This window comes from Thunnus thynnus, chromosome 17 (genome assembly GCF_963924715.1).
Source record: "Thunnus thynnus chromosome 17, fThuThy2.1, whole genome shotgun sequence".
NCBI classification, from domain to species: Eukaryota; Metazoa; Chordata; class Actinopteri; order Scombriformes; family Scombridae; genus Thunnus; species Thunnus thynnus.
The window spans coordinates 22924361-22952027 of record NC_089533.1 but is presented as its reverse complement, the minus strand read 5'-3'; the positions used below and the strand labels follow the sequence as shown (position 1 = coordinate 22952027).

The window sequence follows — 27667 nt, the reverse complement described above, 5'->3', positions numbered from 1 at the left end:
GTTTGTTCAGCCAGAGAGGCAGAGAAGAAGAAAAATGGCGGCTCTGAGTGAACCTAAACGGGACGCCGGGCTCACATTTTGAGCTTTCACACCCGAAAACACGCGGGGGCTTCACGGGGTTACTGCACCGTCTGAATCCCAGCAGAGCCAGCTTCGTGGAGGTGTCGCTTTCGCTCGGGTCCGCGCGGGCTAAACAACCGCAAGCATCGGGATTGTAAAATAAGTCTTCGCCTATCATGAGAGGGAAAAGAGGCAGGCCGCCCAAACCGCTGCCAGCCGCGGAGCCCTCCGCTCCGACGGCCAGGGGCTTACGACCCAGGAGGAATCTGAAGCCCAGGGCGAGGGACAGCGGGGAGGAAGACGTGGAGAGTCCCACAAGGGAAACTACCAAGCCGGGCAGAAAGAGGAAAGGGGGATCCGTCACGTCAACACGGGGCAGGGGACGAGGCAGAGGCGGCGGCAGAGGAGGAAGAGGAGGAAGAAGAGGGGGAAGGCGGACAGCTACGTCCAAAACAGTGGTGTACGACGACCACGAGAGTGAGGAGGACGACGATGCTGTCAGTTTGAGGTCGGAGGAGGACGACTTTATTGAGGAGGAACCCCAGTCCGAAGAGGACGAGGCCCTGAAAGAGGACTCTGACTGCCTTGATGATGGTGATGATGTGCTGGACGAAGAGGAGGAGGAGGAGGAGGATGATGGTGCCAGCTACTGTACAGAGAGCAGCTTTCGGAGTCAGAGCACACACGCCAGCACTCCGGGTAACAAACAGCACGTCTCAACACACACTGCATGGTTTGGAAAATGTACCACGAAATGCTGCAGATGATAGTTTTTGATCATCCGCGGCAGGAAGCAATGAGGTTATTGTTCAAAATGGAGAATGAACACAGGCCGCAGTCCGCTCACTAATGCTGCTGCAGGTGGACTGAGTCGGTAGCTGTATCACTAGCTTACCTTGCTGCCAACACACCATAAAGCACACCTTTCAAATAATTGCCACTTATCTTATGAAGAACTACGAATTGCCCATAGCTCCAAATATCATTCAGTTGCATTTAAGTCAAAAACTTAGCTGCTAACGTGCTAATGTTAGCAAGTCAAATTAGCTCATGCAGCCTGCTGTCATAACGGCAACTTAACGTTTTTATAGTTAGCTATCCTCAACATTCAGTGCTTCTTGGTTGAATAGAAATTGCAGTAATTGACTGAAATTAATTCATTAAGAGGAGGAGAAATGAGCTAGCTTACTAACTGAGCTAGGCTAGCATGCCTGTCATTTTTGTCACTGTCAGCTTCCAGCTGTAGTTCATCGTTCCAAACTCATCAAAACACTGACATACTAATGTCAAGCACGAGGGTTTATAATGTCCGACTAACATTTACATTGTTGGACAGCTGGTGTTTTCCTGGATATAGGAGGCAGCCTCGTCTTGCTAATAATGACACTGACCATGTGTTGAACCAAAGTAGTATAGTTCAGAAGTTTTGCCCACAAATTTGAAACCAGACTTCACAAGCACGACTCTCAACATTTTGGTGCAAAATATATTGGTTTTTTTGGTTCTTTGAATAGTCCTGGCAAGCTGCATGTCTGAAAATAAATGGAATTATAACTTTATTTAGAAAATATGCACATATATCCATCTGTATGTTGGTGCTATTGGTTAATAAAATAGGGTTTTTGCTATGTTGGTCTATAGAAGAGCTGTTGATACTGATAGGATCAAGTATAACAGTACTTAGATGCAATACTTCAATATAGATCATGTGATAGTATTTAAAGACTTTCCCTCCTTTCATACTCATATTCAAGTTATTTCCTCTGCTGTTGCCTATTGATTAAAGCAATGTAGTCATGGTTTACTAATATCATTGTGTATCCCACAGGGAAGAAAAAAGCACGGGCTCCCCGACCTCGCACACCCATCCTGGAGGAGAAGGAGATACCCGCTCTTGAGCTTCCAGAGACCTCTGAGGATCTCCTGGTGCCTAATGAGGAGCTGCTCAACGCCACCTCCATCTACGAGGTGCTAAGGAACTTCAGCACGGTGCTGCGTCTCTCCCCTTTCCGTTTTGAGGACTTCTGTGCAGCACTGGTAGGCCAGGAGCAGTGCACTTTAATAGCAGAGACCCATATTTCCCTTTTGAAGGCCATCCTACGTGAGGAGGACTCCTCCAACACTACCTTTGGCCCTGCTGACCTCAAGGACAGCGCAAACTCCACTCTGTACTTTATTGATGGCATGACATGGCCTGAGGTATTGCGGGCATACTGCGAGAGCGACCGGGAGTACCATCATGTCCTGCCATACCAGGAGGTGGATGAGTATCCCTATGGTCCACTTGATAGTAAGATCAAGGTACTACAGTTCTTGGTGGATCAGTTTCTCACTACCAACATTGCTCGTGAAGAGCTAATGTCTGACGGCGTTATGCAGTATGACGACCACTGCCGCGTGTGTCACCGCCTTGGTGACCTGCTGTGCTGTGAGACCTGCTCAGCGGTCTACCACCTGGAGTGTGTGAAACCGCCACTGGAGGAGGTTCCAGAGGACGAGTGGCAGTGCGAGATTTGTGTCGCACACAAGGTGCCCGGTGTCACAGACTCTGTGACAGAGGCACAGAAGAACAGGCCTTATATCCGCCAGGAGCCCATTGGATATGACCGCCACCAGCGGAAATACTGGTTCCTAAACAGAAGGATTATTGTGTAAGTTAGGACCCTCGCTGCCCCCGTTTGCTTCCTAAAACAGATGTGCATAAAGGCAGCACCACAAATGAAAATAAATAGCAATTGTAAATATTTTATAATTTTTATTTATTTAACCAAGTGAACATATATTGACAGAACAGAACGTTATTCTCTTTGACCGACTGTAATAACAGCTCAGAGACGCATTTAGCACAGGACAACACATTACATCACACATCAACTCAATACAGATATTATCACTGAATACTTTCAAAACAAGAAGAGAGAAAAACACAGCAGTATCACTAGTTCAGTGCTGGTCAAACACAGTAGCATGTTTAATTCACCGTTAACTCTTTTGCAAGTTGTTCAAAGCAGAGGGAACAGGAAGGCATGAAGCAGGGCTGGGCAATAATAACTCAATCATAAAATATCAGTTGTCAGTGGAGATATAATCAAAAACTAACACATTTAATTAATTATTAAAGGGTTTGTTTTACATGTGTGGAGAGGTCTGTCAATATATGTTGATATTTGATTGCATTGTAGGAAATCGTTAAAAGATCTGAGGAGCAGCTGAGTTTTAGTGTTCATGCACAACATATCACCACAGTCAAGTAGCAGCTATTTAGTTACCTGTGACCCATGTGGTTAGATAGACTTATGAAACACTATAAAGTCAAAAGACAAACATTGGCTCTACGTTTGGACAGATGAACAAACACATGCAAACATGATTGTAGCCAGTTGCATTCAGCTTCCTAAAGGTCTCACATTACCAGACTGATCTCAACACCACGTGTGTGTTTGTGCTGTTTCAACCTCAAATGTGAAAGAGCTGGAGAATGTAAATGAAAGTCACCGGGAAACACTTTTGGCACATAATCATGTTTTTTTGGCAGTGATGCTTTTCCTTAATGCCAACATATGCTGTGTTTGAGCACAGCCTTCACAAGTAAAGAGTCTCAGTTCACCTTAGCGCTATTGTTAGACGGTATCTGGCAGAGGCCTTTAATGTTTTTGATTTGGAGGAAAAGGGGACTCAATGCTTGAGCTGAACTGTTGTGCACTAAGAGAATATTAATGAGACATTTGGGGTAGATGAGCAGTCTACTACACTGTTTAACTTGCCCCTTGACACTCAGCTTTGTCACAAATTTTAGGTTTCATTTTCTATGAATCAGCTTGCTTTTGCAATAAAAATCTAGTATGGAAATGTAATTCTTTCAGCTTATACAGAGTTCTCCTACCAACAGAGTTTATTTCATTTAATTGGTTATTTAAAAAAAGTAGAAACTCAGGTGTTGTGGAACTTGAGCATAATGTTTCTTAAACTAAAGTTAAAGCTAAAAAAGTTACAAATGAACACCTGTGATGTTATTATACTAGGTATTAGTAATATAAATTACAAGTTAGACAATGAGTATAATGTAATGCCTTGTTTTATACAGTGAACATGTTTATATTGTGTTGTACACAGAGCTGTTTTTGTTCTTTTAGCGATACCTTACAGTGAAGTGGTAGAGGAGGTGACATGGTTCTGCATGCAGAGACGGTTCTAATATTCTAATATTGTTCTAATATTCAGCAGTGTGTCTAATCTATCCTGTTGTCTCTTCCCAGTGAGGAAGATGGGGAGCATGAGAAGAAAAAGATCTGGTACTATAGCACCAAGGCACAGCTGGAAGAGCTCCTGGAGTGCCTGGATAAGGGGTACTGGGAGATGGACCTCTATGCCACTCTGGAGGAAATGAAGGAGGAAGTGCAAGCTCACATGGACATCACAGAAGATCTTACCAACAAAGCCCGTGGCAACAATAAAGCCTACCTCACTGCTGTCAACGGTACAGATTTGATAATCATCTATATGTCCCACAGTTGTGTTCATTTTTAAAGAAGTTGAAGTAGTGTAATCACGTTGTGGTTAAGAGATCAGATTCATGCGAGCAGCGCTTGAAGGTGACATGGGGGCGGGGGACGGCGTGTTATCTGACAGTTAATGATCAGGCGGTGTGTGACTCAAGCTGTGTAGTGGTGTGTTTGTGTCCTGCAGGGTTACATTCTGCAATGTGTCTCAGCTCCAGGTAACATACTGTAGTTCTTCCTCTCAGGCAGCAGCTCTCTGCTATGATGGCAGTTGACACAGAAATGTTAAGTGCTGCTTCTTTCTTCCTGCTTCATGTTCTCTCAGACAACCAGCAACTGTTTTCCCCTGGTACCCTTCTCCGAGGAGTGGTTGGAAGACTTTTGATTACTATGCCAGCAGTTTCCGTTTCTTTTTGACTGGCTGCCATATCTGTCTGTTTTTGTAACAGTTTTCCTGTTTATATCACCAAACTGCCTGATTCCAGTTCTCAGAAAGACAGTGAGGCACTATGTTTTATGTGAGATGTGTTGCTGGCATTCTGTCAACAGCTAAAGGTTTGGATAGGTGTTCTGTGGCCCCAAATGGAAGGAGATGTTTTGCAGAATATATATTTTTTTCTTATCTTTTCTGCCTTTACCAATGATTTATGGGTATTGCTGGCATTTTTCATCCGTTAAAAGCCCACTGCTGCCGCGGCACAATGCAGCCTGCACCTTGCTGTTCAACTGCTGTTTCTGTCCCAGTGAAAACTGTAATTATAAAACACAGTTCTCTGGAGATTTTGGCCTTCTGGGAAAAGAAAACCTGCATTGTCTTAATGTGTGTAGATTGGATTTATTTTTTTTTTGCTGTTGTAGATTCATGTTACAGATTATATTGAATATAATCATGAGAAACCCAGTCCATACTATTACTATGTTAGTTATTCCTCACTTCACATAGATTAACCAATCAAAAGTCACCTGAAGTAGAAAATCAGCATTTTATCATTTGGATATGTTATGCTTCTTTCAACTTTTTTTCTGATGCACTTTTTGGAGCAAGTGGAATCAAATGGAAACTGAAGGAATGTGGAATATTACTGTAATTTGAATGTTTTTGACCCAATAACTGATACAGTACGATGCAGTATGGACTGTATTTACACAATGTTTGAGCTGAAACCAGTGGTCGATTAATCGATTAGTCAATCGACAAAAACCTTTTCTGCTAACTATTTTGATAATCAAATAATCATTTCAGTCAATTTTTTTAAGCTAAAATGACAAAAAATTGCTGGTTTCAGCTTCTGAAATGTGATGATTTGTATGCTTTTCCTTGTCCTACACGATAGTAAACTGGTTATATTTGGGTTTTGGGCTTTTGGTCGGACAAAACAAGACATTTGAAGGCGTCACCATGACTCTGGAAAATCATTTTTCAGTCCTTCACTATATAACCAACATAAATCTTTAACCAAACATTCAATTCCCGCTCACGTTGTTTTGTTTTTCTCACTTGTGGACAAAGAAAGTTTTTTTTCCTACTACTGTACTATGATCTCAGGCTCATTATGAAATTGTCTTCACTTAGAAAAAGCAGTCGCTCAAGACAGCAGTTTATATTTGTCTAAATGTTATTGTCTAATGTGAAGTGTTTTGAAAGTGTTTGAATGGATGTAATTGTTGCCTTTTATTTAAAAAGATTGACATGTTTCCTTTTTGTATGTAGATGTGATCCTGGAACGTATGAAGGTCATGCGGGAGAGACAGGAAGCAAAGAGGCGAGCTGAAGAGGCAAAGCAGGAAGCAGAAACAGGCTCTGTTAAGACAGCCGAGGACCCTGCCAGGTTCACTTCACAGCTTGACAACGGACAGCACAAAGACACTGAGGCCAAGGAAGAAGCTAGTTCACAAGGTAAAAGTGAGGTGGACAGTTTTATATACAGGCTTTTGTTTAGGAGTCGACTGTAGCTCACTCTCTAATTCCTCTAAGTAGAGAAACCCTACAGCACTGGTAACAGCAGGTGTAGTTTTCACAAAACTGTGCAGAGTGAAACTGTGTCAGTGATGTCTCTGCAGCGATATCAAGACAAGATTCCTTTACTTATGCTTGACTTGCTGATAAAAGATATCCTGACTCCTGGTATGTATGTCATGCCACAGCAGCGGTTCCCCCAGCTGCAGAGGAGAGCTGCGTGTCTGATCCTAACCCCGGCTCAGCCACCCAGGACGCAGCCGTACCTAAAACGGAATCCCTTGAATCAAACAAGGAAACGCAGCCTGCCCAGGAGAGCGGGGAGTCCCCTCCAGTGGCAAAGCAGGAAAGGACAGGTACTCATGTCCGGTCCGGTGTCGTGCTATCACCTGCATCTCTAGCCATTCAACTCATCCTCCACTTCTTATCCAGCTGCACGTGTGCCTCCATCCTCATCTGTCTGCTTGTTGCCGCTGGTTGCTGCTAACCATACTCTGTCCTGTTCATTAGCTTTTTTGCGTGCAAGGAGGCAGCTACACTGATCTGTTTTGTTTGTATATATTAATAATTTTACAGTCTTTTTCATGGAAATGTATCTTGTCTAGACTGTGTTAATGACGTTTCTGTCTGTCAGGTTTACATTTGTTTTAAGCTAAAATCGGTTTAAGTTTGTTTTTGGAAGGACAGATTTGTTGTCACTGTTTTTGCTAATTGGATTTGCAAGGTTTCGTTTTTGGATAAATTATAGTGAAACTAAACGCCAAGACCGTGGAGGAGGCTGTATTTAATACAGTTTAAACCATCCGAGGCAAAGCTGGCATATTATGAGGATGATTGCAGGTGCATGTCTTTGAATTTATTATATTTTTCTCTCTAAAGTAGCACCACTAAGATCAGTGTTTCTTCTTATACCTCTGCTATGCCTGCAAGGTTTCGATAGCTCTCCAAAATTCCGTCCCCGTTGTGAAAGATCAGTGTGGCTGTTCCCTTGGGGGTTCCAGCATAATATGTTGCCATGCTAGCTCTTTATTACTGGTCTCAGTTTGATGTTGTTCAGCCAGTTTGCATTTATTGTGTTGGCAGGCTGCTGGTTAATGGAACATCTGTGTTTCACATGGCTTCATTCTACTGTGTGTGTGTGTATGTCTTTGAGCATTTTATTACACATATTCCCTGTTCGCACTTGTAATTGTGCAGAGAATGATCCTCCACACACAGTGAAACACGACTTTGTGAGTCTCTATGCTTGTTGCCTGCACATAAATAACATTTGAGCCTCCGCAGACAAAACATCAAGTTAAATGATGTTCATTTGTACAAACTCTCCTCCTTTCTTTGAGTAGCTCAACCAAAACAATTAAGCTCTCACCACTGATGCAACAATGGAGCGACCATAATTAGCCTGATCTTTTGCAGTCTCCCTTTCACAGCATCCCGTCATTATCTTCGCTACACATCAAATTAGATAGTGAGAAGATATTTTCTCCCCTCGTTTAATTGTTCCACAGAGATCTTAAACCATTGCAGGCCATTTTCAGCCATTCGTCTTGTCCTACTCTAAACATAAAACTAAAGCTGGTGCATTCAGCAGCTGCTTTGGTAGCTAAATGTTCCATTTGTGGTGCATTCATTTCTCATCTTGTGTTATACATCTTCCCCCTGCACTCATAGTCTTGAAAAGCCCGCTTTTGGCAATGTGGTAGACGGTGTCCCTGGCAGCAGTTAGCACACCACGTCTGTCACAACCGGCTCCTTATTCTCATGCCAGTTCATGTGCATTTGGGTGCTTTCCTGTTGCTCAACAAAAGGCTCACTGCCTTGAAGCCCCACCTGCTTCCTCATCAACAAAAAGATGCAAATATATATATGCAGGACTCTCTCCTGTAACAACTCAGTGACAGAGCTCATGTCTTAATTTGGCTTTGCAGCAACTGCATAGCTTGGTTTGAAAGTGTGCAGCTTTTACTGTCTATAATGGGTTTGATTTTATAGGCTTTAACTGAAGAAGCAGTTAATGCTCCTCTAAACATTTTTATTTTTTTTTAACAATTTGTTACTCATATGCTGACTATTTATTTCTGAATTGTAGAGATGTTGTCATTTTTGCACACAGCTGCTGTCTTTACAAGGAGCATGTTACTTGTAATACTGACGCTCACTTTCGCTCCTTGCACCATTAATACTTGGTTTTATACCTGTACTCAGTTTTTCCTACCATTTTTTTTTATTTTTTAGATGAGGACATTAAAGCAGAGTCTGGCAGTGAAGACCCACATCCTAATGACACGCAAGCACAAACCCAAGATCAGCTGCAGCCATCATCTCAGCCCGAGTCAAGTAGTGGCAGCAGCCAGGTTTCTGGATGTGGGAGACTCAGGAAACCAGAGCAGCCTGACCTGGCCGATAGGTCATCCCAGTCCTCTTTTACCAGCCAGGATGGGACAGGTAAACAGAAAGAGTCATAAAGGACATTTTGGAGTGCAAACAATAAAACACACTTTGGAACCAGTTCAGTTGTGTTTAACAGTCTCTCAGTGTCTCCATTTGAATCAATGTTGGCTTTGCTGTTGCCCTGATGGTGTCATTTACTTTCTGAATGACAGAGGAATATAACGAAAGGGTGAAGAATGATAGAGGGACAGCAGCACGGGACTCTAATAACCAAACGCCCAGAGGCAGCAAAGAGGTGAGTCATGAGTGTGGTTTTTGAAACTGCAGTCGAGAACAAAAACACTGTTTAACTTTATAATTACTTTGGTTAAAATGAAAGAAACATGAATACTGAACATGCCCATAGCACCTCTTGTCAAAAACTGTCAAATACATAAATGTTGCTTCCAAATGCTTGGTCATATTCTTATTCTTGTTTACTTAGATATTTCTTGATTTGAATAATAGTTTTGTCAATTTTTTACTGCATTTTATTGCGGCAAAAATGTTCAGACAGTAGTAAAAACAGCATTGCATAACACTAGCTTATTTGATTAAATGGCAAAAAGAGGTTTGTAGAAAAATGATTTCCCGTGTTTTTGCTTGCTATCAATACTGAAAAAATCATAAAATTGTTACCAATCTCTGCTTATTAAAGCAGCTAGAATAGAGCATCCTTTAAAAAACAGCTTTTATTCTTCTCCATGGCTTGTAGTTTGATTGAATGTTACGTCTCCTTGCATTTTTCAGTCATCTCCCGCACACTCTGACGGTGAAGCTTCGCGTCTCAGCTTCTTTAAAAGGGACCTTGCGGTGAATTTGAACAACTTGTTCAAATTGGGTCAGGAAGGTAAATACAGGGTCTACCACAACCAGTACAGCACCAATGTCCTGGCCCTCAACAAACATCAACACCGTGAGGACCATGACAAGAGACGCCACCTCTCCCACAAGTTCAGCTTAACTCCCGCCTCCGAGTTCAAGTGGAATGGCTCCATCTATGGTTCACGGAGCCTGACTGTCTCCACCTTGCGTCTCACCATCATCCAGCTGGAGACCAATGTCCCTGCACCATTTATGCACCCTAACTGGGCATCACACAGGTACAACTTAGATCAGGTGTCAGGAAATTCAATTCACCATGAAGTGCAGCTAAATTTATGTAAAAGTTGCTGTCCCAGTGTGATGGGAGATCCATATTGATTTAGCTGCCAACATTAGGTATTTGGTGGATAATATTTGTACAGATTTGGCATGACGTTCCTCTAGCTATGGGGTATTAAAGGAGGTGTTTGACTTTTGGGAAACAAGCTTATTCACTTTATTGCCATTAGATAAGAAGAATGACACCACTCACATGTCTGTATGATAAATATGAAGCTACCACCAGCAGCCGGTTAGCTTAGCTTAACATAAAGACTGGAAGCTAGCATGTATTGCACTGACAAGAATTAGTCCAGCATATAACTCCCCATAACACCGCAGAAGTCATTTTTACACGTCTGTTTTTGTACAGACTAAACACAGAGCCAGTCTAGCTGTTTGCCCCTCTTTCCAGTCTTAAGATAAGCTATCCAGCTGCTGGCTCCAGCTATGTAAGTCCCCCACAGACATAAGAGTGTTATCAATATTGTCATCTAAATCTTGAAAGCAAATATGTATATTTCCTAAAATGTCAAACTATAACGAAAATATTACATATTTTTGTTTTGGTTCTTGCTAAATATTAAGACACATTTTTGCTTGGTGTAAGATTTTCAAATAAAGAAATACGCATTTTTGTCTGTGTAATCTTTATTCTTTTATACAGTTTTGTCTTTGTGTTTCTCTCTTTCTTTTTTTTTTTAGGACCAACTGGAACAAAGCAGTGCAGATGTGCAGCAAGGCCAGAGAATTTGCTCTGGCCTTGGCCATACTGGAGTGTGCCATCAAACCAGTGGTTATGCTGCCTGTTTGGAAAGATTCTCTTGGACACACAAGGTAAAGGAAGAACAAAACTATCCGCAGGAATTGTATGACAGTCAAACAGCACATACACTGTATTGTATAGCATATTAACATGTAGTGTGTTTTCCAAAAAACTAAACAGGACTCAGGTACTCTTCAGCCATTTGAAGTGCACTACCCAGCTGCAGGCTGCAGATTCAATAATTTGTCTGATTCCTAATTTTCCCATGCACCTTACCTCTTGGTTATATATACTGTATTTTCTTGCTTCAGGCTACATCGCATGACCTCCATGGAGAGGGAGGAGAAAGAGAAAGTGAAAAAGCGAGAGAAAAAACTGGAGGACGAGGAAACACTGCAGCAAGCCACTTGGGTCAAATACACCATCCCCATCAAACACCAGGTAAAATAGAAGTGTCTGTCATCAGTAGATCATGTATTTTACATCATACTTACTGATACAGCACTGAACGATCAAAACAGTGATATATTGGGATAGTAATGAAATTGCCATTGGAGCCTAGAACTTGTGTGGGATTTTGATTTAACTATTGTTACAGAGCTGTCTTGTTGGTTTTGTTTCTCATATTTAATGCGTATAAATATCTTCTGACCATCCATATATATTGTGGTTTTTCATCTGGAAGCTTCGTTGTGTTGTGTTGTGTTGTGACTCACCTAAGTGTTTTTCTGTCTAGGTGTGGAAGCAGAAAGGGGAGGAGTACAGAGTGACTGGGTATGGTGGCTGGAACTGGGTCAGTAAGACCCACGTGCCACGTTTTGTTCCAAAGCTACCAGGAAACACAAACGTAAACTACCGCAAAGAACTGGAGGGTAAGGGCTGGTACTAGTTTAATTTTTCTCAATATATTCTGCTGCTGGCACTTTTGGCTCGTATACTTATTCTTGCTATCTTAACAACAGCTAAAATGAGCAAGGAAAAAGCAGCAGCTTGCACAAATAAGCAGAAAACGTTGCCGGAAAAAGAGCAGACTACTACAAACACAGTGGATGAGGACAAGGAGCAAGCATCCATTAATGAGTCATCTCAGAGCACTTCATCAGAGGACGGACAGACCTCAAAGGAGGAAGTCAAACCCGCAGAGGAGGAGCGGGAAAAGAATGTGGAAGAGAAGAGAGAAGATGAAAAAATGGAGGTTGACCCCTGCCCAGAAACTGCTGCTTCAAGTGACGAAAAAGGTAAATGTTTAATTATCTCAATTTATCTTTGTATAATCCGTGATGCTTTGTTAGCAAATGTATATATTTCTGCTCATCCTAATAGTCCTAAAAAGGACTAAAACAAAAAGATTGCGCATCACAGAAACTTATCTTAAAAGTGCAAGCGTTTGCTTCCATCATCCACTGACCCCTGTGACTCTTTGTTATAGAGAAAGTTGAGAACAAAAGCCCTTCCTCGCCTGCTGTGCAACCTGTGAGGGAAGAGCCAATCCAGAAAGTCGAGCAACCCAAGAAGGAGGAGACTGCTGCTTCGAAGCCTTACTACGACGTTGTGAATGTCAGCGAGAGCTTCCAGTTGCGAACAGCTTACAAGAAGAAGGTAAAGCCCTCCAAATTGGACGGGCTCTTGGAGCGCCGGGTAAAACAGTTTACTTTGGAGGAGAAGCAGAGACTAGAGCGGATGAGACAGGCGGCCCTGCAGTCAAAAATGGCTGCCACAAAACCTCCTTCTGGGGTTAAAACTGAAGGATCCACCATAGCCAAACAGCAGCCTGCTGTGACCCCATGTGTTAAAGTAGAGGAGAAGGAGGAGGGCAAACCAGTTAAAGATCATGTGGTTAAAAAGCTTGACTTTGAGGAGGAGCAGATGGAGGTAAAAACAGACAACATGGATATCAAATCAGACTCCACAGCACCCAATAACAGCAAGCAGACAGAGGTAAATCCTGTGCAGGGGAATGGTGGGGAGGCCCCAACCCACAAAGAAGTGAACGGAGGACCCTTAGCAAACACTGAGCTCAACAGTAAAAACAATTGTATATCAGAGGCAATAGAGAAAACACAGAAGCCAGAGGTGGCTCGAGTGGGAGAGAATGCTAAGAAACGTGGGTATGAGGAAGTTGAGCAAGGCAGTGGACAGAACAACACAGAGAGCATGGAGGTAGACCAAACCAAGACCAATTCGGTGCAGGTGAATGGGGAAACTGTGGCCACTGCTCCTGCAGACTCAAACTCAGTCCAAGGTGATATCAAGGAGCCTCTGGTGAATGGAAACCTCTCCCAGAATGATGTCTCCAACATGGGTCATCCACCTCCCCTGAAAGTCCCAAAATTAGAGAACCATGTGGCAGAGAAAGGAGATTCTCTCAGTGCAGTAAGCAATAAGAATCAGGATGTTCCCCTGGACAAGCTTCCATCTTCGAGCCCTTCTTCTCTGAATAGCAATAGTACTGACAATTGCAGTGGTAGCGAAATTGTGAAGACTTCCACACAAGCAGTTGTCACGACTAATACCACCACAGACATTAGTAAGGCTGCTGTGATGTCTCAAGCAGCAAGTAGCGCAGTCTCCTCTATTACCACTTCCACTTCCTCCATTACCCAACCCAGCTCCTTGGCACCAGGGGCAGCTATTTCCCAGAAGACCAAACCCAACACCACAGCAGATGCCAAGATGGGCAGCCCTGGTTCAACAACAACCACTTCCATGACGATTAGCAAAGAGTATTCTACCAGAGACCGAGTCAGCCTTCTCAGGTTCTCCAAATCCAAGAAGGCGCGGTCAGGAACAGCCCTGCCGTCCTACCGCAAGTTTGTCACCAAGAGCAGCAAGAAGAGCATCTTCATCCTGCCAAATGATGACCTGAAGAGGCTAGCGAGGAGAGCAGGCATCAGAGAAGTGCCTATCTTCAACTACAATGCCAAGCCAGCCCCGGATATATGGCCCTACCCTTCACCTCGGCCCACGTTTGGAATCACATGGAGGTCGGTAACACAGCTACATCTTTTTTACACATAAATGTTTCTTGATTGTTTGGGACTCTTAAAGATTACATTTAAAATTGGCACTTGTAGTATACATTTACACCAGCCTGGTGAAAGTCTTTCTTTAATGACTTTATCGTTACCTTTTATTACTATGGCCATTTTCAACACCATTTCTCATTGCTGATGTTTTCTGTTGTCCATGAATGTTAATTTTTATTCATGAGCACGATATGTTACCAGGATTTAGAAATATAAATGTATTAAATTAAATTGTGTATGTAAGTACACTTACTGCTGTTGGAAAAAGTAGCTCATATTTTTTATAACTGTGTCCCACTCAGGTACCGTCTCCAGACTGTGAGATCATTGGCAGGGGTCAGCTTGATGCTGAGGCTGCTGTGGGCCTGTCTGAGGTGGGACGACATGGCTGTGAAACCCTCTGCTGCTGTTGGGACAACTCGGAAAGGTGAGGAACTGGTGAACCCTTCTTCTGCTTCACCTATATTGAGCTTGTCCTTCCTTTGGGCTCTTGCCTTTGAGAGTTCTTCCTTCCATTAGTTTCTGTATCATTTCAAACATGCATATTTCTCTCTCTGTTGTGATAATTAGGGTAATAAAAACTAGAGCAGTAGTATAAAGTTTTACAACATGTATAGTTTTATTAGTTATCATCCCCTCCCTAAAAAGGTTTGGCGTTAGTATTCAGGATGATAAACTTGCAGTGAATTTACATTTTGTTGCACTCATTATGTTATGACAGCATCAGCAAGTAGCAAATAAACGAGCTTATATACCAGTTGCAGTCATAAGACCAATACAGAAATGCTCATAAGTCCGTCACTAATCAGATAAACTCACATGGCTGACAATGTACTGATGAGTGACTGTGGTAATGTGACTAAGTATTGCATTATATTTGATTCTCTCCACAGAAACTACAGACACAGACATCATCACAACAGAGATTATAAAACGAAAAGATGTGGGGCCTTATGGCATCCGCTCAGAATACTGCATCAGGAAGATTATCTGTCCCCTCGGAAACAGAGACACCCCCAAAGGTAAAAGATAAAAGTTTGTTGTGAAACAATGATTTTTAAAAAATTAAAATGCAAATTTGAAGTACGACCAAGATCGAAGGCTGGAGGAGTTTGGGCAAACTTTTGTAAAGATAATAAATGGTTTGTTTCTCCCTTCCTATGAGTAGAAACCCCCACTCCACAGAGGAAAGGCCTGCGCTCAAGCGCCTTGAGGCCTAAGAAACAGGAGCCAGCCAAGCTGACTGGGCCTATCGCTGTGGAAACATGGGTTCCTGAAGAGGAACTGGAGCTGTGGGAGATCAGGGCCTTTGCAGAAAGGTGAGAAGCACACAGCTCACCTCCTCTCCTTCAACAGCATCATTTTGGGGAACACTGAATTCTTCTGAAACACAGTGCTTACCAGATTGTCTGCTTTTTCCTTGGTGTTACAGAGTGGAGAGGGAGAAGTCACAGGGTATAGATCCTTCCAAGACTGGCAGTACTCTAAAAACGGCAGAGGAGGTCAAGGCACATTTGGAGAATCAGCTGAAACAGGCTCGATTGGCTGCCCAGCAGGTGGGAACACTGTACACTGCATCAGTTTTCCTGGTGTAATAAGACCTTGTTCGGGTTTAAATGTCACCAAACTCAATGTACTTAAAATGTTCCAACGTGTGTTCATAGAAACGCCTGGAGCAGCAGAGACCAAGTACAACTGCCACCACTTCCACAGCAACAACCACCACCACCTCAGCCAGCACTCCCATTACCCCAACGCCCACAGGCCCGAGGACCGGTCAGGTCACATCTGGAACCAAAATGGTCCTGGCCTCCAAACTGGGCTCTCCAGTCTCCTTCCAGCAAGACAAGAACTTCCATCAGTCGTTTGCTTCCTGGGTCAAGCAGGGTCAGAACAACAACAGCTCAGGTAAGATGGTGGAAGACGAGAATTTGAATCATCTTGAAGCCCATCTGAAATCTTTCATTGAGGGGTTTTGTTAGAGACCTATGTGCCCTTCATCATATTCTGTTAGAGACGGACAGACAAACAAAGTTTTGTCACAAGAGCCTCTTTTGGTTTTTCGTTTTTATTTTTATATTTTTCCTTTTTTTCCCATCGTTGTTTGATAGTCATATCAATTTAAAAAGTCAATCACCGGCATGACTTTTCACAACTTTTCTTTTTTTGTGTGTCATTTTTCTACATTGGTAAATGTGATTGGCTTGCCCAAATGACTTTGTGGCTCGTGGTGTCCACTTTCAATCCTTTTGAAAACTAGATTTCAAATGAATTTCTATCCTACAGGGATACATGAGCCTGTGTGTTATCACAATAAAAACACATGGCAAAGCAATAATCCCAGACTTTCAAAATATCAGCCCCCTTGTTGACTCAAACCTTCCAGTGGACACCACAGCTGTAGACTGGCTGTTGTGGTGGCCCTTGTGGGTATGCGTGACTGCAGGTGGCATGGTGTGTCTTGCAGCCTCCACTGGCTCGGTGGCCACCATGGCTAGCAGCATCACCACCTCAGAACAAACCTTCCAGATCGCTGGCAGCCCAGTGACTGTGGCTGGTCAGGTCCTCGCCGCCAAACTACCACTGCCCGCTAACAGCAAGATTGTCACGCTCAACATGCCCACTACTCAAGGAGGTAGGGAGCACGAGTGTCATCCATTTCCGCTGGTTTGGGCTTGCACTTGCCAAAATGGATGGAACAGCAAAGACTGTCTTGTGATAAAGACAGTGAGCATGGATATTCTACCCGTGTTTCTTTTTTTTTTTTTTTTTATTGGTAATTTTTTTTTAGATGGAAGAGCTTCTATGGCCAAAAGTTAGATTGCCATTTTTTTGTTGATGTTTTGTACAGCGGCATTTCTGGTTTCTGAGTTGTGTTTAAACTACTGCCATCTCTTGAACTGAGGGCAACTGTTATGAATTGCTTTATAAATGTGCATGTGTTTTGTTTTTTTTCTGTTTTTAAAAAATGTATTTATTAATGTTTATTATTGTTGTTTATTACCCTTGTGTCTTAGTATTACTCCCTCTGTTAATGTTAACTCCTTCCTACAGAATGTTTCTTTTTTTTCTTATTATTCGGTCATGAGGGTTTATGTATGTGTGTGAAAATCTTTATTAAAATTACTGTATATAAATGAGATACAAAAAAGGGATGTGCATGAGCATGTCTTGCCACTTCTGTACATCCTTGACCTGTATCATTGCATGTACCCAATGTGTATTTGCTCCTCTCCTTACATAATCGTTCTTATTAACAGGTGTGGTTCAACAGAAAGTCTTGGGCATTTTCCCCTCTGGGCCTCCTGCAAACCTGAGGACATACAGCACACTACATCCTACGACAGGCAACATGAACCTCAGAGCCACCAACTCTGCCTCAACTACTCAGCAACAGGTATTTTGAATTTTCACCCTAACCTTTTCAGTTTTTACTTGAAGTGAAGAATGTTGAGCATGATGATTGATCATTTTTCTGTTGCCTTTGTGCTCCAGGCCATCAAAACAGGAGGCCAAACACAGCCTGGCACGACGGTGAACCAGTCATCTACCCTGTCTACCTCTGTGGGCACAACAATGGTTAGAAGTCCAGCGTTGGCTCAGCAAGGTGTTCTGTCAATTTCCATTCTCAAATATGTCTTCAGATCTTGTGGCTCATGCCTTACAAATAAAAGATACACATTCTTACTCACTCTTTGTCCCTTCTAGGCCAACCTCAGCAGGCTTTGACCCAGATGGGCCGTGTCCAGCCTGGATCCACAGCTGTGCCAGGTTCTACACCTGTGCAGACAACTGCAGGTCAGAGAGCAGCGGGTCCCGCATCATCCCCTTCCGCAGCCACCTCGGCTTCTGGACAGTCACCTGTAGCTTCCTCCCAGACCAACAGACCACAGCAGGGTCAAGTCAAACTCACTATGGCACAGCTCATGCAGTTAACACAAGGCGCTCAGGTGAGGGGCACTTTTTGTCTACTAATTTTTTTCTCCTATAGTGAAAATGTGAACCCTATGAATTATTAAGTGTATTTGTTGTCCTTCTCTTTTCATCCCTTCTTGTGGTCTTACTATTTTTTATTTGCCTATGTAAACCTTGTCTTGAAAGTTGCTGTACAAGTAAAGTTTATAATTATTAAATTATGTTACAGGGAGGTAATCCAGGTCTGACGGTGGTGATCCAGGGTCAGGGCCAGACCCAGGGCCAGTTGCAAATCATCCCACAGGGTGTAACAGTCATCCCTGGCCCTGGTCAGCAGCTAATGCAGGCAGCCATGCCCAATGGCCAGGTCCAGCGCTTCCTCTTCACTCCCATGCCCCCATCCTCATCAGCGTCAACTTCAGCCCCCACCACTGTGACCCCTCAAACCCAAATGTCAACTCCAGTTCAAGCCAGAGCCCCTGCACAAGTCCAGACGACTCCTTCAGTCTTAGCCCAGGCCCAAATGGCAGCCCCTCTACCCACCCCAGCACATGTTCCAGCCTCAACACAAATGCCAAGTTTGGCCCCTACCCCAGCCTCGATCCTTGTGCCTACCCCAGCACAGGTTGCAGCCCAGGTCTCAATGCAAACACAAGTTTCCACCGCTACCCCTTCATCTGTACTGCCGCAAGTTGCAGCCCATGCATCATTCTCCACACCAGCCTCTGTCCCAACACAACCTCAAGTTGCAAGATCCATGCCTGCACCAGCACTAAATGCAGGCCCAGCCATGGCCCAAACCCAAGTCCCCACTCTTACCACAGGCTCATTCCCTACACAAACCCAAACTGCAGTGTCACTACCTGTTGTAGGACAAGTTGCACCCCAATCCCAGGTCCAGACACATGGCTTTAGTCCTGCCCCTGTCCAGATGCATGTTACTGCTCCTGCCCCTGCTTTAGCCCCCATCTCAGTCAAGGCTGCTGCTCAAGTTGCTGCTACAGCGGCTACTCACTCGGCCCAAATACCTGTTTCTGCCTCTCTCCCCTCACCTGTCCCAGTTCCAACCCCTGCTCTTGCTCCCGTCTCCACTCCTGTCATCGCTGTTGTGTCCACCCAAATTGCTGTCCCATCCCCAGCCAAAGCTCTAACCCAAATCCAAGCTACAGCTCCCGTTCCCCTTCATGCTGCTGTGGCCAATGCTGTTGTCACACCAGTCACAGCCACCTCTACAACACCTTCAGTGCCAGGTAACGAACCCACCGCAAGTCCCCCAAATACACACATTGATCACCATCGACACCATATATACAATTGTTGACTTTGATTTGAAAAATTGTGTAGTTTAATACTTTTTTCTTTTAACTTCTCCCTCTTGTTGTAGCTCTGACAGAGCGGAGGGCAGCTCAGCCCCAGGTTTGGACCCCGGCCTCATCTCAAGCCCAGACTCCGGTTCAACCAGCCCAGCAGGCTGCAGCACCCGTGCAGCCACCTCCCCTGGCTACTGTACCTGCCTCCACCCCTGCATCAGTCTCCACACATTCACCTGTTACCCCTCTGCCTCAAGCATCTCTTCCTTCACAGTCTCAAGCACAAGTCCAGCACCCTGCCGTTGTATCCATGCAGCAGGTGACTCAAATACCAGTCTCGGCAGTGCAGGTTCATATGAAGGGGTTACCAGTCTCTTCTGTTGTTACTACTGTGAGACCCACCCAACCTCAGCTCCAGCCCCAAGCCCATACTCAACTTCAACCCCAACCTCAAGCCCAAATCCGTGCACAGATTCAGGTCCAACCTCATGGCCAAGTCCAACAAATGCAGCATCTCCAGGCCCAAGCACAAGCCCAAATCCACCCCCAGGTCCGAGTTCAGTTTCAGCCACAAACTCAGCAACTACCCCAAGCCCAAGTACAACCACTTGCTCAAATTCGACCTCAGGTGCAGTTTCAGTCCCAAAACCAAACCTTGCCCCAGGCCCAGGTCCAGACGCCAGCCCAGACCCAGCTCCAGTCAAGGGTCCAACCTCAGTACCACTCACAGGTACAGGTTCCACTTCAAACACAGGCGCAAACCCAACCCCAGGCTCAGCAACAGCCTCAGGTCCAACCACAACCCCAGGTTCAGTCGCAGCCTCAGGTTCAGACTCAGGCCCAAAATCAGCTCCAGCCCCAGATCCAAACCCAACTCCATCCCCAGGTTCAGGTCCAGTTCCAGCAACAGAACCAGATTCACCCTCAACCTCAGGCCCCGCAGCAAGCCCAAGTCCAAACCCAGCCCCAGTTACAAGTCCAGTCACAGCAGCCCACCCAGGTTCAGCAACAGCTTCAGGTCCAAGGCCAACCCCAAGTCCAAGCTAAGCTCCAAGTTCAGTTCCAGCCTCAGAACCAAACTCAAGTTCAAGCGCAGCCTCAGCTTCAGGTCCAGTCTCCAATCAGGCATCAGCTCATCACTGTTCCAGGGCTCCAACAACCAGTCCAGCTCCTCTCAGCCCTGCCACCACACGTTGCAGCCCAGATCCAAGCCCAGATCCAGGCACAGGCACAGCAGCAGGGTGGCACAGTTCCCCAGCAGATCAAACTACAGCTGCCTATCCAGATCCAGCAGACAGGGGGGCAAATTCAGGCCCACCAGATCCAGAACATGGTGACCATACAGGCACCGGCAAGTGTGCAGGAGCAGCTCCAGAGGATGCAGCAGCTCAGAGACCAGCAGCAGCAGCAACAGCAACAACAACAACCAAAGAAGAAGAAGACTCATGAGGCTAAAAGGGAACAGAAAGAGCTGAATCAGCAGGCTGTTAGCCCTGGGGATGGCATCCAGAAACAGGTGGGACTCAAAAACAGCAATTATTGATTTCTTACAGCATCCATACATAAAGCGTCTAGACACTATGAATATTAATGGAACGTTTTTTTTATTTCAGGCGGTAGTGAAGCAGAACGCTACAGCAGAACAGCTGAAACAGAGGAAGACCCTGGCTGCGGCTGAGCGAGAGGAGAACCAGAGGTTTGGGTCTTAATAATCACACAAGTGTTGAGCTTTATGTCAAATAATATTTAATTTTACTGAATAGCCATCACTTAACTGCACCACCAACTGAACCAAAATAACTCTGATGTATCTAACGCTCCACCGTCTTCTTTCTTCAGAATGATTGTGTGCAACCAGGTGATGAAGTTCATTCTCGACAAGATTGAGAAGGACGAGAAGCAGGCAGCTAAGAAGAGAAAGAAGGAGGAGGTGGTGGAGCAGAAACGCTCCAAGCAGAATGCCACCAAGCTGACTGCGCTGCTGTACAAGCACAAAGAGCAGCTGAAGGCTGAGATCCTGAAGAAGAGGGCTCTGCTGGACAAGGAGCTGCAGCTGCAAGTGCAGGTCAGCAGGCATTCGGCATTTGAGTCAAAATGTTTTCTTTATCAGACATACAATTTAGAGAGTTTAAAATCAGGGAAGTGGGATACTAAACATTACGTTACATGTCTTGTCTCCCTCTCAGGAGGAGCTGAGGCGGGACATAGCCAGGCTACAGAAAGAAAAGGAGAAAGCCCGAGCTGCTATCGCCCAGGCAGCCGCAGCAACTGTCAAGGCAGCCTCCCATTCTTCCCACTCTTCCCACTCCTCCCATTCTTCTCACACTACTCATTCCTCTCACAGTACCCACACAGTGACCTCACCCTCCTCATCCCATAAACGCAAGAGGGAAGAGGAGCGAGACAAAGACAGAAACCGAGACAGGGACAGGCATCATGACAAGGACAAGAAACGGGACAGAGACAGGGATAGGGACAGGGACAGATATAGAGACAGAGACAAAGACAGAGATCGGGATCGAGAGAGGGAGAGAGACCGAGAGCGGGATAGACATCGGGACAGGGACAGAGACAAGGACAAGGACAGAGATAGGGACAGAGACAAAGACAGAGATCCCAGCTCATCAAAACACAAGAAGAAGAAGAAGCTCTCCTCTACCTCAAAGGATCACAAGAAGGACACCAAATTGTACTGTATCTGCAAAACAGCCTACGACGAGTCAAAGTAAGCTGTCTGGAGAGACATTTTGCACATTTCCTCTGATTTGAATGTAATGCTTAGGATGATTTCAGTGACGCAAAAATGATCTTTTCCTCTCAGGTTTTACATAGGGTGTGACCTGTGCTCCAACTGGTTCCATGGCGCATGCGTTGGCATTACAGAGAAGGAGGCTAAGAAGTTAGAGGACTTTGTGTGCAATGACTGTAAACGTGGCCAAGAGGGAGGAAGCAATGAAGAGCTGTACTGCATCTGCCGGACACCATACGACGAATCGCAGTATGGCTCCTAACACGTTACATAACTGTCATCAGCTAATACCATAATGTTCATGAAGATGGTGTGATTGACAGCAGGGATATCTGTCAGCATACACTATATTCAACACCAAGCAATGCTGCCAAATCCAACCCAGCATTTCCTTATATTTCAGAACATGTCATTGGTTTGCTAACCAGGATGTATCCGATTTTCACCTGCAGGTTTTACATCGGCTGCGACCGCTGCCAGAACTGGTACCACGGCCGCTGCGTGGGCATCCTGCAGAGTGAAGCCAATCACATCGACGTGTACGTGTGCCCGCAGTGTCAGTCGACAGAAGACGCCATGACAGTCCTCACGCCGCTGACTGACAAAGACTATGAGGGGTTGAAAAGAATATTACGGTCGTTACAGGTATGGAACCTATTTCAGACTGCCGTTGTTCACATAATAAAAGTAATATGAAGTAGAAACTTAGCTGAAAGCAAATTTAAAAAGTGCTTTTGGTTGTCCATCCGTATGTACATACATATGTCCCATTCTTGTGAACATGATATCTCAGGAACACCTGGAAGGAATTTCATTACATCTGGCACAAATGTCCACTTGGACTCAAGGATGAACTGATTAGAATTTGGTGGTCAAAGGTCACTGTGACCTCACAAGACACGTTTTTGGCCATAACTCAAGAATTTATACACTAATTATGACAAAGTTTCACACAAATGTCTAAAAGGATAAAATGATGAAGTGATGACATTTTATATCCAAAAGGTCAAAGGTCAACCTCACTGTGACATAATGTTCTGTAAAAACACTTTTCTGGCCATTATTCAACACCATAACTCAGGAACAGAAGTGGAGATTGTGACTATATTTCACATTTGGTCAGATACTGAATTGGTGACACTAATCTTGGGTGCCCACTTTAAAACTGTGGTGATTGTATAGATCTTCTGTGCTGCCGGGTTGAAGATGTTTGTGAAGCATCCACGTTTTAGAATTTGTAGCTTCTTTTCATTTTGCTTTCCCGAGGTACTTGTATGAGTCCATCCTCTTCACTTCCTCTCCCTGGATGACAACCGGGAATATTCTATATAAATTACACCTCTCATTGCAGTTTACTTTATACCCAGAACACTCTCCAAATTATTTAATGATGTTAAGAGCACGTGATATGGAATGGCATGTATCACACAACAGTAATAATATATCATCAGCATAAAGATTTATCATATCCACCAATTTCGATGCCTCGTTCATCTTCTTTAGCTCTTCCTGCACATGCCAAAGGCTCCAGTGCCAGCAGCTGCTCTGCGAAGGACTCTGCTTGTTTTTCTGGTTTTGGTGTGGTTTGGGCAGAGTTGTGTACGACCGCAGCACACTTCTGAACATTGGATTTGACTCAACCCACCAGTTTTCCTGCTTTATGTGTGTTGATCCTGTGAGATGCTCATCATGGCAAAACAAGAAGAACGATAGAGCACACCTCTCGTGCTGTAATCCAGTTTATAACGACTGGGCCAAAGCTATATTTAGATAAAACATAAAACAAATAAGACCACTCTACCCTATCAAAAGCTTTTTAGCAGTGATACAGTTATCATTAGATGTTGCTTTTTCTAGTGCATTGCAAGAATATTTTGAATAATTTAGAGTCATTACTTAACAAATTTAATGGATAATTGTTGCTCAATTGCCTGTTGTCCTTTTGTGGTTTTAGTATTATTGGAACTCATTTTTAAAATGTATTCTGTAATAATTTCTTGTTTTTTCAACAGTCTCACAAAATGGCATGGCCTTTCCTTGAACCAGTGGATCCCCATGATGCACCTGATTATTATCGCGTGATCAAGGAGCCAATGGGTAAGATAGAACAAATGATAGCAATCGTTTGCGGCTGACTTCTTCAAAAAAAAAAAGTCCAATGTGTCTGCCTCATAGTACCTTTTCATGAAAGACATTTTGACATGTCACAGTGGGAAACTCACAGGTAAAATATTGATGATTGAATTCCATTCAGCTGCTGTGGTTTCAAGGTTCTGGCATTGTGTACACTGGCTGGTTTACTGGGACACTTGAATAGAACAGAGCGATCATTAATCTTATTAGTAACACCTATGCTTTTCATACTATGAAGAATCAACTTCTTAGGTAAACAAGGAAATGGTAAAATACTGATGCTGATTAAATGATCCAGATAGAAAATCATTTAGCTTCGTCGTATTTTGTATTGGAAAAGGTAATGTTGTGTGCATGTTATTCTCAAACTTCATATATCTCTCTGTCCCTTTTTCTAGACTTTTCAACAATGGAAAGCCGTTTGCAAAAGCGACATTACCACAAGCTCACAGAGTTTGTGGCCGACGTGACCAAAATCTTTGACAACTGCCGCTACTACAACCCCAATGACACGCCCTTCTTTCAGTGTGCCGAGGTGCTTGAAGGCTTCTTTGTACAGAAGCTGAAATGTTTCAAAGCGAGCAGGTAAGGTTAGGAACTCTTACAACTGCAAACTCTTCACGTTTCTCTCTCCTTTTCCATGCTTATGTGTGTGTGCTGAAAAGCTTCGACTCTGGCCACACTGGCATATTAAAAAGGTTCTGTCATGTCAGTTTCATTTGTTCTTTTCTAAATGTGTGCATTTATGCCTGCCATTCACTTTTTACTTTTGTTTGTACCACTGGCATGTGTGTTGTAATGGTATTTCGCACTAGAAGGAGCTTTTCTTGTAGACTAGAGTTGGCTTTAAACTATCAGACAGTTCTAAGGTTTGCTTGGCTGTACTAAAACCAACAAAGCTGACAAGGGTTAAGACATTATGTCCAGTGTCTTAACAGAACTTAGTGCCATGTTACATCGTGTATCATCTTGCATTTGTGTCTGTTCACCTTTGCTGCATGCCTTTTGATTTATGCCATCCCATTTTCTTCTTTCTTACAGATTGTCAGATTCTTAAATGGGCCAGTCTAGCTGGAGTCTGGACTGGATGCAGGGGTCTCTAGTAATAATGGCATGGAAACTTTGTTTCAAAAACCACAAAAATATCCATTACTAAGGAAAAAATAACACAAGAACACACACTCGAACACCAAATGTGCTTTCATGCAAATGCCACCAATTGAAAGTTTTGAGTTACCAACTATAATTAGGATATTCTGTAATAATCAGAAAATAGCAGCCATGTTGACATTAGTTGATTGTGTAATTGAGGGACATGCTTTCTTTTCATCATTTCACCAAATCAGGATATTAGCCTTAATTAACAATCCATCACTGTCGTTTCATTGTTTTCAATGGGATTTTAAATGCATTTTAGTTCTTAATTTGTATTTATTTTCTGATGTACATCTAAATTGGATTGAATAATGTGTTGACCTTACCAGTTATAGAAATATACAAAGCTGCATATTTTATTATAGAGAAATATTTATGAGAGGTTTTGTATGTTCCTTCCCCTTGAGTTTGATTTAGCTGGTTGTTACAGTGACTTTTTTGAATGTACATACTTTTTATCATGTACAGTGGTTGTAAGATATATCTGACTGTAAGTGAATGTTTGGATGTTTTAAATAATTATGAAACAAATCATTTTAGATAGTATTATTTTATAAGACTAAAATGTACTACAACAAGTGAGGAATTTGACCTAAAACCTCATCATATTCCTCACTTCACAAAATAACCTCAGTTTTGTAGTTGTGGAAGATCTCTTCAGTAATAAAGGCATTTTACACCAACATGGCTGCAGGATCATCCGCTGACCCCTTTGCATCCTTTGTGTCTTTGTGATCATTGTCAAGATGTCACGACAATAAACTAAAAAAAATGCAAAGGGCTCTCAACTTTCCCCTCTCTCCGCATTCTGTAGGTCTCATAACAACAAGCTACAGTCTTCTTCAGCCTCTTAGAAAGCATCGCACATTGCTGATATGCTGAAACAAAATGCACTTGCCACGAATATGGCTTTTCTGAACTGTAACTCTGTGACGGACTCTGCCTCATCCTGTGTTTGGGATCTGCTCCTCTGACTGTCTGTGCAATCAGCTCTGCTGCTTCCACAGAACTGTCCAGGCAGAGCTGCCTGCTTCCCGTTTCAGCTGTAAGGGACCTTTTTGGACCTGTCTTCATCAGTGGGACTGTAATGAGGAGCGTGAACAATTGAGGCATTTCAGAAGAAAGTTTACCTCGGAGAAAAGACTCTTTAAGGAGCTCTCATATTTCCATGTACTTTATTTTTGATCACAGTCTTTTTACTTTTTCTTTCCTGTTTAAAATCCCCGAGGCCATCCTTGTGGTTATCATGTCCAATGAGAAATATGAAATTAAATACTGACATACAATGGCTGAGTTTTACTGAGCATAATGTATCAAAAGTTTTGTGTCTAAATTCAGATATCACAGCAGAACAACTTTTTCTCTCCCATTTCCACTCATTGTTTAGTCTGAAGTGGCATGAAAAGACAGTTGTACTAAATATCTGGACATCAGTAGTCTGCTTGGTTAAACTTGTATAACCTACTTAAAGTACGGTAATAAGCTATTGTAACTGAGATGCTCTGCAGTAGTGACTGACTGAGATGGATGAAGTGATGTATTTGAAGGTTCCTGCCCTGTTTGTAAAAATCTGTCAGATTTTGACTTGATTTCTTTTTCTTTTTTTTGTATTACAGCTGAAGAAATATTGATGTATATGGAACTTAATAAAATGCTAAAGACTGATTTCTTCTTCTGTGTATTTGTGACAGACAATGACACATGGGAGTGTTTTTGAAATCTTTGTCAAACTTTTAAAATGTTTAATAGAAGTATAGGTCACACATGTTATTTGTTTTCCAAATAACAGGAATATAAGAAAGGCCTGTGCATACATAGTAACATAAAACATTGATGATATTAATTACAATAAGTAATACATTTTTAAAAATGACACATTGAAAGTGTCCTCCAGTACAGCGACAGTTTTTGTGCTTTTCAAATGAGCTTACAGAGATTGTTCTGAGATGCATAAAAATGTCCTCATCAATTGAAAAAGTCAGGGATTTGTTGGGCTCGTCCAGATGGTAACAACAAACCCGTGAAAGATCTCGTGAGAGTGATCATTTTAATCCAAACCATGATTTTTCCCTAATTCTAACCAAGTTTTTTGTGCCTAAACTTAAGCAGACCTTAAACCCAGCGTTGTCACATCATAAAGCATAATTATTTTGTACAACGCGCACAATGAAGAAACCACGCGTAGAAATCTCGCGAGAGTTTCACAAATCTAGGGTAACCATGTGGATACGACCGTTTGTTGGTTGTCCTTGATTTATGAGTGGTATTTACTTGGAAGACAGTCAACAACTGTTCTGTTATTATGAGCAGATAAAAGTAATTCAGAACATTTATTTGCTAAAGAAAACACACACTAATTTTAAGTGGCAGCAGCAGTTAAAAAATGTATTTCATTGTACAAAATCAGCATAAAGGAAACATATCTATACATGTGTTTAGGAATTTGTCAGCTACATGGACTATTTAAAAAGAGGATGTGACGTACGGTGTTCTGTAAAACCAGGACCGAAATGCACCGGTCGAG

At 43.2% G+C, this 27667-nt stretch overlaps 1 protein-coding gene across 6 annotated transcripts; it reads left to right on the top strand.

Annotated features, from left to right (window-relative positions):
- The first annotated feature begins 9 nt into the window (after nt 1-9).
- On the top strand, nt 10-26808 carry bptf (bromodomain PHD finger transcription factor). 6 transcript variants are annotated; one of them, XM_067571031.1, is made up of 31 exons: nt 10-759; nt 1889-2711; nt 4317-4537; nt 6271-6456; nt 6705-6872; nt 8752-8961; nt 9120-9202; nt 9697-10049; nt 10795-10926; nt 11167-11296; nt 11592-11727; nt 11818-12093; nt 12285-13839; nt 14184-14308; nt 14775-14903; nt 15050-15200; nt 15314-15437; nt 15546-15789; nt 17142-17278; nt 17377-17488; nt 17590-17831; nt 18026-19046; nt 19181-20622; nt 20720-20802; nt 20946-21171; nt 21293-21831; nt 21928-22104; nt 22308-22500; nt 23868-23952; nt 24387-24573; nt 25958-26808. In XM_067571031.1, the coding sequence occupies exons 1-31, from the start codon at nt 237-239 to the stop codon at nt 25995-25997; spliced, it is 10053 nt and encodes a 3350-aa protein (XP_067427132.1). In that variant the 5' UTR covers nt 10-236; the 3' UTR covers nt 25998-26808. The 6 variants fall into 6 exon arrangements, with proteins under 6 accessions (XP_067427132.1, XP_067427129.1, XP_067427130.1 ...); XM_067571028.1 differs by having other exon boundaries at nt 6702-6872; XM_067571029.1 differs by having other exon boundaries at nt 6271-6462; nt 6708-6872.
- Nucleotides 26809-27667: the final 859 nt, after the last annotated feature.

What these genes read in the sequence shown, in the direction of transcription:
- bptf (XM_067571027.1), top strand. Translation starts at nt 237, where the DNA reads ATGAGAGGGAAAAGAGGCAGGCCGCCCAAACCGCTGCCAGCCGCGGAG. An exon ending in CCATCCCCATCAAACACCAG is followed by an intron (nt 11,297 to 11,591) that starts GTAAAATAGAAG and finishes TTTTCTGTCTAG; the next exon opens with GTGTGGAAGCAGAAAGGGGA. An exon ending in TACAACACCTTCAGTGCCAG is followed by an intron (nt 19,047 to 19,180) that starts GTAACGAACCCA and finishes CTCTTGTTGTAG; the next exon opens with CTCTGACAGAGCGGAGGGCA.